We start from the raw sequence: 13,105 nt of genomic DNA, 5'->3' as shown, positions 1-13,105 counted from the left end.
CAGATCACTGACACCACGTCAGTAATTTCTGTGCCAAATGGTCTCACCCTGACACAAGGGTTAACGTGTTACGGCGTGCACGTCAAGGCACAGGAATACACCTGCAGGAAAAAGCCCTTGCTCCCTCCATCAGTCCAGTTCGCCTCTGCCAGGGCCAGAAAACGCCGTCTCTTGCAAAATGGCTGCATGCGGTACGATCAACTTTGCCTTTTCAGCTTGGGGCTTATTTAAAAACCTTTCAAATGCATACAATGCAAGAAATGCCTCTTTTTCTTGGCTTTACCATTTCTGTCTATCTTAAACCCTTGGAGAAGTTCTTAGTTTGGGATTAATCGCATGATGGGTTGAAAACAAACCACTCAAAATTACAGGTAGTGACTGCTACAGCATTTACTAGAGACTTTGGTCTTCTAAGCTCAGGAGGCTCAGGTGCAGATTTGGAAGCCTTGAATTTCACTCCTGTTGGCCGTTACTTACTCAGGGATGTTATATTACAGCTATATTAAAAATGAATATACCAACTTTGACTTCTTCAAAGCAGGAAGTGAATAATGAATCAAAACTGCCCTTATTTCAGCTAAGGGAAAATGATCAATGGAATACAAATGCTATAAAATAGAAGTAGAAAGGCTCTTTAATAAAGGTGATTTGCTGTTCAGATTATAACAGCCCTATCCACACCTCTTCTGACTATTCCCCTGCTATGCACACACTGACAGACCCAATGCAATCAGAAACAAAAAGATGATGTTACCAGGGAGCAAGACCATCTTCTTGCAGCACAGCCCCAGGAGAAGACATGGCTCTTCTAGAAACATCTTATAAATCCCTCAATGGACAGGAGTTCACACCCAATGTATGCAAGTCGCTACTAAAATAGACCGCAACAATAAAACCTTACTATCTACCTTTAGTGCTTAGCTGAACACTGTTCATGTCCAAAGAATGGGCTGAGAAAGTATGGAGTGACAGTGAATATTACAGCAACAGGATCCTACAATTACACTAGCAAACAGATTGTGTAAGAGCCCTTTGTAAGTAATCAAACCTCCGTATCAGGTCACGGTTAAGGGTAGCACAGAAAATCTGTTACCAGCCCTGCCCAAAAAAGACGAAGAAAGATGAAGTTGCATAGTCTTCTTGCCTCCATTTCTTTGGCAAAGGAGGGAATGCTTTCCAGCTTCAGCAGGCTGATCGGAAGATGCAATCTGGCCTGGGCATAATGGATAATTAGTGCTAAGGGCAAGTTCATGCCAGGGATTTGATGTGGATATGGGAAATACTTCAGCATTGCTCCTGGGAAGCTCCTGGCTGTCTTCTGTTTACCTGTCTACCTGTGCAGTGGTGGCATGCTGGTAATCTGTGCACAGCCTGCACATGACTCAGCCCTGCTGCAGTATGCCCTTGTCCGCAGATGCGCTGGCTGCCTCCGCTGGGAATGAAAAAAAAGAGAAGCTCAAAGCATGAATCCTATGGGACTCTCTTATTGAAGGTAGGTTTAAAAAACGAAACCAGCTGTAGTCCTTAAAAGCCAGATTCCTACCAACACTGCCATGTTAAAGCTGCTGCGCATATTCACACCAATGCATTTTTTCATGCGTTGTCACTTAGCAATTGAGAAACCAGTTGGTGGCTCTAGCTCTGTTAATTACGCAATTCCATCTTGCTTTTATTGGAGATAGTGGCTTTCCTGAAATGGGAACAAGAGCTAATTTTTTCTCCCTACAAATACCATTTGTAAAGTTAACTGACTAGCTGCCAGTCTGAGAAAAAATAATTCTATAAAGTATGCAATAATTCATCTACACTATTCAAAAATATACAAAAATAAACCCATGTTTCTAATATCCTGCTCCTCAAGAAAAACATCTCTAAGACAGAAACACAGCAACAGGATAAAATTAATGTATCAATTAAGAAGCACAAAATTCCCAGAACAAATCTAGTCAGTCTATTTTTTAGTCCTGAGAAAAACACAGGCCACAGTATACATCTGTGTAAGGAACCTCACACACAAAAGTAACAAAGAGAAGTCTGTTTTAGACCATCAGTACTATTCTCTTTTCTTGATGGACAAGCCTGTACAAATTCCACACAGATTAAAAAGCACTCGACCATGCAATTATAATGGCAGAGGGCATTTAAAAATGCATTTACTGAGAAGAAACATTGATTGTTATCTGTCTCCTGATGTCAATACACTACATTACATAGCTCCCCTTCTGTCATTTTATTTCAGATTTTACAAATGCATCATGCAGCAGTAAGTTACAGAATGGGGAAAATGGCTCGTTCTGATGAAGTTACACTGAAGTACAGGGCTCCATTTTGGCAATTAGCTGCTGTCGTTCCAATGGCCCAAGTCCTCATCTTGCATCAGTGCCAGACAGGCTTGACTATCACGCTCCCAGGACGTCTCCAGATCCTTTCTGTAGCCAAATCAAATTCGTAAAACGGAAGAGACAGGGCCACCCCATCTAGGAAACCCCCTGCCTGCTGCTCGCTTGCTTCACCCACAGGTCAGGATCTACGACTTGTCAGAAACCTGACCAGGTCTCAGTTGTCGTCCAAGTCCGCTTTGCTCAAGCTCTGCTATAACTGACATATATTTAAATTCACTAGATCTGTGGTTGAAGGTCTCCACTAATTCATAGGTCTCAGAACGATCCGTCGCATAGAAAAGCTGCACCTGATTCGCCAAGCACTGTGCTTCATGGACCACCTGCAAGTTAAAACAAAGAATTGTTACCATCTGGTTTTGTTGTATTTGAGTATCCCATTGAGAAAGACTCTTCAGCAGCTGAAAGGCTGCAGTCCTACTCATCAAATGACTCAATTCCAAGTCATGTTAGTTTTGCAAATCTCTTAACAAACCACGTCCCTCTTGTTCCTGACCTACTTACACACTTTAGCACTGTGCCTACAAACTACTGTCCTGCTGAGCGTACACCTCGGAGGTCAAAGATGTCTTTCATGATCCCTGCCCACTCTAAGGCACTGGAGATGCACCAAAGTCTCATCTTTCCCTTCTTACGGTTGACCTATTTGCAAAAATTGATTGTCTACTCTGAGATACAACAGGGCAAATGCATTACCAATGACTCCTCTGCGCACAGTTTCAGAACTGGTGCAAGTAGGTCAGTTAGAGGTGGGATGCTTCAGTTATCTTGTTCCACCAGTATAATCCCCAGTGCTATTAGTCCTAGCACCGCACTATTACAGATATGCAAATAACAGCACACCCACACATAGGGAAAAGAGCAAAGGCACGCAGAAACCTAACACAAAGCTCTGGAGGTCTCCTGATTTGACAAGCAGTATTAAGCTTTACTGTTTTAACTTGTTGGTAGGTAGCAACAGCTTTCATTTAAATTCACTTCCGTTAGTAAGAAAAACAGAAGCATTTCTATTTTTTTTTTACAACAATAAACTATAATACCCAGAGTAAGAAAAAAAAAAAAAGAATGTATGAGCTGAAATCATCAGGCAGCCAAAGACTGATGATTTCCTTCTAGCTTTCCCTAGAAGGAAGTATATTAGGTTAAAGAAATCTAGTAAGACCACTCTTTGGGAAAGGATCTTTTAAAGACAAGACTTGACTTTCATTTGGTTTTAATTCAAAACTGTAGGAGGAGTTGCAGCATAAAATTAAGGAAGCCAACGAACAGATTTCTCTGATTTCTCTTACCAAGAACTTTGAGTCTATTTCTGCTGTCATTAGTACTATCCCTTTTTCCTTCTGCAGCTCAGGATAATGGTACAAGACCAGCTGGCTAGGAGCAGTTTCACCTTGGGTCTGAAGGAGATAAGAAACCTGTCAGTATCCCATAAAGACCTTCAGCTCTATTGCAGATTTTGAGGCTTGATTAAAAAACTTTTAATTATTAACTGCTATGGAAACAGTCATTTTTCAAGGCTTAAGGGTCAGTCCTAATTAAAAGTTCATTATTCCTGTATTTAGGAAAAAAAAAAGGGATTTGCAGAGTTAGGTTGGGTTTCTTCTTCACTAAAGACCATTTTGCATTTAAAATAATTTCCAGAAAGACATTTAATCTCATAGCATCTACTGGTATTTTAAGTAGTTTGTGCAAACGGTTCTAAAAAGTTTGGCTCTTGCTTCTGTTTTGAGATTATATGACTTCTACCTCATTCTCCTTTAGATTAAGGGACACTTAATACCCATAAATTTACTAATTTACCTGTAATTAATTTACTAATTTACCCATAATTAATGGCAGTTTTTCCCTGATAATTCTTTTCAAGTTAAACTAGACAACCCGCTCATTAAACCATTTAGCAAATATTATATATTGTAATATGCTGATATTATGTATTTCTGGATCCTAAGCCATTTTTGGACTTTTTATTTCAACCACTCACCTGAATGTTTATTAGGGAAGTGAAGTGCAATTCTGTTCCCGACCACTGCCCCACAAAGAACTCATAACCTTCTTTTCTTGGCAAAGCATATAGAAACTACAGAGAAATGATAAAAAATAATTCTCCCTTTCATAGAACAAAACGATGCCCGTGACATGCTGGCCTCCAGCATAAATACTTTGGCGAGAGAACCACAACAGAAAAAAGGGTTTCTTTGCCCCACCAAGACCGACAGGACAGCAGGAACCAGACTTCAAAGCAGACAATAAACCAGCATTACCTTATCAGTATTACTTCATTAGCAAATATGTTGGCACGTATTTTTACCAGTATTACATGAGACAGACAAAGGCAAGAAAAGGACAGTGGAGAACATTCAGACTCTGACCTTTTTGTTCACTTCCAGAAAATCAACAGCAGAAATGGTCAAATAAAAGATAAGGAGCATTCAGAGTTTTTAATCCTGTAATTTCACCAACTGTGCCAGAACAGGCAGCAAGTATTTTTCTCTCTAGAGACTTACGGTTTATTTGGCTCCATAGGCTAGGGACTTGCTCATTTTCCCACACCAAGGGAAAGGACAAGAGGAGAGCAGAAAAACAAGCAGGACACCTGACTAAATGCCAGTGCACTGTACAGAAATGCACTTAAAGCTATAAATAACTTTCCAAGCTCCACGTAGCTCGGGAAGTCAGATATATTTGATCTTGCTCTTGGCAAGTGAAATATACAGGACCAATCCATCAATGCAGTAGTGTCTCCCATTCAGATCTACAAAAGCACTCAACACAGCGAAGTCTAGCTACTTTGTTATCATAAAGGAGTGAAGCATTTCATTTCTGTCTCAGCATAGTGAAATTTGCACAAAGTCCATGCTTCAGTGCACAAATTACTGTAAAAACACATTACTTTCAACAGAAAACAATACTAATCCAGCAGCATGTGGTACAAAACTGCAGAACGTATTATCTTGTTAGCTGTTTTGCTCTTTTGCAGTTTAACTTTTTCAAAGCAACAACCTGCTCATTCACACAGGAATCTTCTAATTGAAGCTTAGAAGATACCCACCAACCCATATAAGAAACAGTGAACCTGAGTCTTGGGAATCCACCCATTTCTGAAATAACCACATTAAGCATTTTCAGTATTTTATGCTTCATCGTGCTGGCATAAGACACAACCCACAGAGTATTTACTCTCTATCTGTAATAAAGGGTTCAACTACACCCAATTCCCCCCTTCCTTCCCGGGTCACAGCTGTTGAATTACGATGCTCTGCAAGAGAACTTACGCCACACTCCCATAGAGACAGAGAGGCATTATTTACACAGCATACTGCCTGCCCAGTTTTGCTTCCATGCACATAGCTCGTATTTGCTTACCAATATTTACCTATCACAGATCACCAGCGTGGTGAAGAAAGCATGGCTATGCACATATATGAACAGGAAACACAAGCTAATAGATGACAAGGTTCAGCTCCTTCTGTGGGCAGAACCCCAACATATTGATTTCTTGCCTTTTTCCCTTTCAGATACTCCTGCCTATCTTCATTGCCAGTAAACAAACATAAAATGAAAGAGGAGCAACTCACATCAACTATAAGGCAAGAGAATTCACTTTCTCCATGTACATGCAACATATTGCCATGGTGACACGTAGCTATAGCTAACAACAGTTCCTCCAGGTTAAAGGAAGGATGCTTTATGCAATAAGGAAAAACATGCAGGAACACCAATGAAGCTGGCCTATGAGGCTTGGCTCTTCACAACACTGCACGGAAGAGATTTAACCACAAGACATCAATTAATGGAAACCAGAAGTGTGTAGCTAAATCCATTCCCTGCGAGATTCTGTGCTCTTGTTACTAAACCCTACATCTCTTTATATCGAGATACCTGATACCTAGATCAAACTGTTTAATACATATGAATAGCCATTGCTTTTATCTGAACAGTAAGACAACTTTTTGAACACCTGGTTTTTACTAACAGAGCTGATGCAATGAGTCTGAATACAGGAGGGTCAAAAGTTTATGAATTAGGCTTCAGAGAGGAGAAATGCACTGCAGCTATACATCCACACGTTGCAAGCCTCTGCCATACGTACCGATGGACATTTCTGGGCTCTCTTCCATATTAAATCAAACTTCTCTGCCTTTGGGGAAGGAGAAAGAGACATTCAGTTTTCATAACACAAACCTGGACGTACAGTTATTCAGAATCATCTCATTAACCTTTACAGGGTACAACTTCCATCTACAGAAGGTCTCACTGCAGGAACGGCTAACAATGAGTGCATGGAAAACTGTATGTAGTCCTTAGTTACCTAAATGTCATCTGTATCCCATTTTAACAATGCTGTCTCTAAGACGCAGCAGCAAAGTCCTTGGATCCAAAGCTTTATTCCTTGCAGGTGGGGGGCCCATGCATTAGGCTTACATTATATCCTCTTGCAGTAATAGCTCCACTGTATCATGTGGTGTCAACAGTTGAGCAAGACAACATATCCCTGGCCCCAAATTGTAGATTTTACATGACAGTCATCTGTTCTTCAGTATTAAAATGTAGCCTAGATATTTACTCAAATAACATACTTATTGCTTAGGTTTATATTGAAACCACAAATATATTTGGCCATCCCTGATGGAACCTGGCAATCTCATTCACATGTCCTCTGCATTCCCCCAAATCTTCTGCCTGATCTTCTCAGCACCATATATTAATACCTACTCTAAGGTGTTCACGAAAGAAAACATATGCCATTCATCAACAAGAAATTCCTCCGTATGTACTTCTGAGCAAGAACTTCTGAGAATTATGTGAGGCCTTTCTTCCAGCCAACAAAAACCTTCTGGAAAAAGACGTAGTTTCTTTCCCCCATGACACCATGAACTACTTCCTAACGTGCCTAGGATCTGGTTTGCATTAAAGCCTTAAAAGCTTCCAAAGTTCCCCTAAAACAGTGCACCAAAGAACAGTGCCAGCCCCAATAACGAAAGATCTACACCATCTTAACTGGAGTCCCTGGCTTTGGCCCTCTCCTACAGTAAATGTATTTATTCAAACTATTTTCACAACATCCACATGTTGGGAAAACTGAAACACGAAGCTGCTTGACTTCAAATTCCACATTGCCATTTTCAGAGTGTACGGCACTTCATACATTTCGAATACAGCCTCCCATCACTTCAGTTGGAGCTCAAAGGGCCAAGTACAACTACAAATCAGACCCCAGATCTAAATGAGGTTTCAAGAACTCAAGGAACACACAGTTCGTGGCCAGCTGCGAAAAGACAGATTTAAGAGATCATGATCATGTAGAGACTCTGAGGGAAAGAATAAAAAGAAATCCCCGAAGCAAAGAAAACTCCTTCAGCCCAACACAGATTAACAACAATTAACATCTGGTAAAGTTATCAGGAATAAGAAATACGATCTTATCGCAGGAAGCACCATGCAATCTCAATGAAAGACAGTGCTGCCAGTAATGTTAAATGTATGAAAAGTCAGTCGTAAGTGAGTAGCCATGTGCAAGTTATTAGCCAAGTGCTCTAACACTGCCATATTAAACTTGAGTTAACAGTCTGTGCTGTAGGGAAGAGGAGAAACAAACAAGTAACTCTGAGAAAAAATTATATGAAAATACAAATGCTACCTTAATAGATACTAGGACCCTGTGAAGAGTATTGGATACTCATAATAAAAAAATGCCTGGGAAGTCAAGCCAGGTGTGCAGAAAAAAAAAAAGTACTAGCTTTATTGAGACTGATGTAAGTGAGGGGGAAAAAAAAAGGGATACATATTTTTGGAAACAAAAGCCTTTATTTGGGGCAATAAGATCACTCAATCTGGAAAGAAAGTTTGTTCTTGAAACCTCATTTTCCTTCAATGATTGCTTTTAAAAGCAACAGAATCACAGTTAGAAAGGAAAGCTTTGCACATTGGCCTTTCAAGTGCATAACTACGGGGGAACTACTTACAGGAATAACAGCATAAACTGTATCTTTTGCAGAAAAATACTGATTCCAAATCTGTAGGAAACAAAGGAGATGAGCTACAGTTAAAATCAAGCATCTAGCAGTAATATTAAATGCTTTAAAAAGAATTCCATTTGTCAACTGACTTTTGTAAGCACTTTGAGAACTCATTTTTCAATCAAGCCTGACTGACTTTCCTGCGAATGCAATACACTTCCCCTAAGGTTCCAGAGTACTTGTACCAAATGACAGATTTCAACTAGATAACAGAAATAAGCAGTGGGCTCAGAGGTGGTTCAAGATTTACTAGCTATCAGAAGTGCTTCTTACATTTTTCCCAACAATCAGACTAATGATTTCTAGAGAGCTTGAGTTGTTGGTTTGTTTTTTGGGTTTTGGTTTTTTGGTTTTTTTTTAATAACATACAAAACATTTTCAACAGAAGACAAGACTTCGCATAATGCTCCTCTGTGTTCACAATCTTTTTCGTCACCACAGCAGGATGGCAATACCAACATAAAAGCTCAAACAAAGTCCTTAATAAATGGACAAGTACAAGTAAAAGCCCAGAATCCAGGACTCTTTCAGTTGCTCTTCCCCAGCCCTACATAACTAATGAGAATTGTCAGTAAAATGTTTAATTAATGAAATGGAAATAGAGGAACTCGAAGGAAACTCAGGAGTTATCAAATGCACTCCATGCTATAACTGGTCGCACACCATCCCCTGCAGAGCATTTAACCAGCTCTATAATGTTCTCGAGCTATCAGGAAAGCAGCTAGATTTCTGCTAAGTTGTGCCAGAAGGCTCCTTCATATGTGCTGCTCCCCTTAAATGATTGTGCCTACATGAAGTTTCTTGGCATAGAGTCTGATTAGGAAAAAAAAGATACCAGATCCAACTCAAGCTACAGCAAAAATGTGGAACAGACGTGACTTGTAACTAGATAAAAGGGAACACAGTGCAAAGCCAAGCAGATATTAGGGAGAATAACTTGATTCACACTGTTCTTCAAATAAACAAACAGATCCACCCACCTCCTTCTTACTCTAACCATCTTTAGCATGGGTACAAAGACTCCTGTGTGACAGATAATGCAAGCAAAGATAGAAGATGGCAAAAGCTTTGTTTTTATTCCTGCAGAACAGAGGTAGCCACATGAGCTACTACTAGGGTTTCCCTTTACCTGGCTTCAAACCTGACAGGAGCTTGCTGATGCCAATTCAACTGCTACACATTAAACGGCAACAATAAGAATTATGATAGAGACAGGTTTTGAGTGATCAAGTCCAGGTGTATTATTTATCGAGTGGGTACATCCTACGTGGACTTACCTACATGGAGAAAACTTTATCTTCTACTATTGATATGCATGTAAATGTGCTTTTTATAAATATACATCCATAGTCATGTTTTATTTTTCAGTCTAAGTAAAACTTCCATCCTCACATGTAGATTACTATTAAGCATAGATGTGGAGCAAACTTTATTCCATTTAAATTCCTCACCTGTTTTATCTCCTCTGCTGATTTTTCTTGCACCATCTCAACATTAAGAATCGAATCAAGCGTCTGCAAGAGAAAGCATACGGAATTTGGCATGATGACAGTTCTCTGATTCAAGTGAGAATCCAGAATGAATGGATGCAATTACAGAGAAAAAAAATCAAGCTGGAGAAACTTAATTCAATTTACAATGTGACTTAGTACTCTGAATTGCCAAAGAAAGTAGTAAATCATAAGCAGTAACACACTGAGAAGTGGATTCTCACACTGAGGCAGAATAAAAGAGATTCTGTCAGGACACAGAACACACTTTGCTCCGGTTCTGCAGATCTCTACTGAAGCTGCAAGAGGAGCTGCAGCCTTTCCCCTTCAGCCATCTCAGACACATGCTCAGTTGGCAGATTTACACAGAAAGTTTGCCAAAATACAAGAATGTGAAAGAATAAAACCATTCTCTTGTCCCTCTGCTGGCTGATCTTTGGAAATAGATTTACATGCTGTAAAGGCAGCTTAACCCTTTCAATTTATTACTGTCAGCATTCAGGACAGATCCCCTAACTAGCAGGAACTTCCAGGATGTCAAGAGAGAAAGGACTGGATAATAAAAAAAAGGGACTGCTGGCAGTTTTAAGACTTGAACGTGATCCCAATAGTAAATGAGTATCTTATAGCCCAGTGCAGCATAAGGTACATTAGTTTTATCTCAAGAAGCTCTTGGCTGAAGCACTGATGGTAGCAATACAAGTTATTCTACATCCTTCATTTGCCAGCAAGTACTCTCTTAACACTTAGGTTCATTTCTCTCACCTTATCTTTTGTGAAACCTCCCTTTGATTTCTTCGTGCCCAAGCCTTCTACCTAGAAGAAAACATTCTTTAGTTTTTATAGCTGATGCTTTAATACCTTTATTTGCCTTCCCTGCCACACATAACATGCCTGCTGACGAGATCTCCTGAGTATGAGCTCAAATTTAAGATACTTAAAGATTGCTGCAGCGCATTTTATTAAAATAAAATATTGATTAGGAGAATAAGATGATGAGTAACAATGTGAATTATCAATTTCAAGATCAGAAAGGATTAAAGCAACCTATTATGCATTCTGGATCCAATATTATTGAACAGCTTTCTTTCATTCACTACAAAATGATAAATGCAAGATCATGTCACTCCATCTCACCAAACTAATCTGGAACTAATTAAACACTTAACTAAGACCTCAAGCACAGAATTTACAGCCTAGAAATAGCAAAATAATATGCTGGAATACAGAACAACATTTTTAGCCACCAGACTGTGGAATTCTGGGGCTCGTTACTAACAGGAACGCTGTACGTTTGTGGCATTATGCTGACCCTATATAAATGACATTATAGCTTTAATATATGTGAATTACAAAGAAAATTGGCCTTGCCTTTTCCTCCATACATCTGATAAATTCTCCTTGATTGGAATATCCCACGGGCTGCTTTTTCACTTCATTTCTCGTTTCCATACGGGATTCAAACACATCTGGACTGGATCTGAATTGGAAAAGGGACTATTAACCGTATGGGGTAATTAACACCATTTGGCCTTTTAAAATGTTTACTGTGGTACTGATTCTTAACTTAAAAAATTTAACTTCTTGTGAGTGAAACAATCTCTTATCAAGCTGATTTGGGAGACGACTCTCACTGACTCGGTGGCAGCAACAGAAGTGAATGCCAAGGCAGCATTTCGCCTAAAGTAATTCATTTTCTCGTAAGGGCACAAAGCTAAAAATGACCTCCCTCCTCCCAAAAAAATCCCAGCTCCCCAAGCACCCCCTCTCCCCAAAAACCGCCCCCTTCTTTCTCTTCAGGGCCCGGCCCCCCCGCACCTCCGCAGCTCCTGGATCTTGTGTCGGTACTTCCCGTAGAAGGGGTTCTCCTCCAGCGCCGCCTCGCCGGGCCCCGGCCCCGGCCCCGGCCCCGCCAGCTCCCGGCACGGCGGGGCCAGCAGCCCCAGCGGGCGGAGAGCGGCTCGGCTCCGCAGGGCGGCCCCCAGCCCCCAGGCCTGCACCAGCGGCCCCGCCATGGCGCCCGGTCCGGCCCGGTCCGTCCGCCGCAGCGCTCCGCCCGCCGCGCCGCCCCCTTCCCGCCGTTCCGCCGCCGGAATGAAACGACCGGAGACGCACGCTGAAAATGACCTTTTATTTAGATAAATTAAAAGTCGCGTTACATGGCAAAAGGCGTGGAGTGCCGTAGCTCAGACCCCGCGGAGCAGAGGAAGCGCCAGGCACGCCCAGCACGGCGCGGCTCCGCTCCTTGTACAGGTCAGTAACTGAAGGGAAAGATGCACAGTGGTCCCTACACAGCAGTCACCCAAAAAACCTGAAAATGAACGCAAGAATCACAGCGTAACAGCAAGTCTCAGCTACGGCCCCAGCTGCCGCTCGCAGACCTGTCAACTCTCGCTGTTTAATTTAATTTCAGACATCACTTTTTTTCCTCTAGGAGCCCCTCGGGCCAGCTGCCCCTGGGGAAACCCGCGCTCTGCAGGCGGGAGCTACGGCAGAGAGCGGATCCAGGCAAGCGTACTTACTGCGCCCGTGGCTTTTATGCCCTCTGCAGCGTGAATAAAACTCGGGGGAGGAAGCCTGCCAACACCCAGCACCGTGGCTTTGGAAAGCATGCACGACGGAGACCAGCAGCGTAGCAGCAAACTCGCAGAGATGGGAGCGGCTGGCTGGGGACGGGTGCTGCCAGCCTGCAGCACAGCGCTACCCGCTACCCTAGGCCAAACAAAAGCCACCACTGTACTCGGGGATGATCGGGTTTTGGTAGCACGAGTCCATCCTACAACACAGCAGTGACTACAGCAATTAGCGATCCACTATGCTCGTGGCATGCACATTAAGCAGCACCCCTGGACAGCTGTGCCCTAGGGCCAACTGCTGACCAGCTCGGCTCCTTGGCCGCAGGCAGAGGACGCAGGCGGCTGGAGAGGCACACGCTGTCTCAGGCTGACAGTTCCACTATTGCTGTTGAAAAGCCTTCTAAAAGTAAAGCGGACTGCAACAAAACAAAACACTAATAGATTCACATGGCAATACAATAATCCCTTAAATTTTAAGGTAAGTTAAATTCCGTACAAATCAAACTTCCAAAAATATTTTGCAAACTCTGGCATATGGCTATGATACAGTATGTACAAATAAAATACCAGAATGGTTACATTTTATTGCTAGGTTCTTTTATTTGGTTAAGGAATTATACAGT

At 41.6% G+C, this 13,105-nt stretch overlaps 1 protein-coding gene across 3 annotated transcripts; it reads right to left on the bottom strand.

The window, feature by feature from the left end:
- Nucleotides 1-2,033: 2,033 nt before the first annotated feature.
- ATPAF1 (ATP synthase mitochondrial F1 complex assembly factor 1) lies at nt 2,034-11,921 on the bottom strand (the record flags this gene model as incomplete). Of its 3 annotated transcripts, XM_082313951.1 has the most annotated exons (9): nt 2,034-2,722; nt 3,689-3,796; nt 4,381-4,476; nt 6,490-6,537; nt 8,363-8,413; nt 9,868-9,930; nt 10,672-10,722; nt 11,278-11,386; nt 11,725-11,921. In XM_082313951.1, the coding sequence occupies 9 exons, from the start codon at nt 11,919-11,921 to the stop codon at nt 2,528-2,530; spliced, it is 918 nt and encodes a 305-aa protein (XP_082170077.1). In that variant the 3' UTR covers nt 2,034-2,527. The 3 variants fall into 3 exon arrangements, with proteins under 3 accessions (XP_082170077.1, XP_082170079.1, XP_082170078.1); XM_082313953.1 differs by lacking the exon at nt 11,278-11,386 and having other exon boundaries at nt 11,725-11,766; XM_082313952.1 differs by lacking the exons at nt 3,689-3,796; nt 4,381-4,476.
- Between the last annotated feature and the right edge of the window lie 1,184 nt (nt 11,922-13,105).

The sequence above is a fragment of the Platalea leucorodia genome (assembly GCF_965183815.1).
Source record: "Platalea leucorodia genome assembly, chromosome: 5".
Classification (NCBI taxonomy): Eukaryota; Metazoa; Chordata; class Aves; order Pelecaniformes; family Threskiornithidae; genus Platalea; species Platalea leucorodia.
Note: the sequence above shows the minus strand (reverse complement) of the source record. Positions and strands in the feature narration are given on the sequence as shown.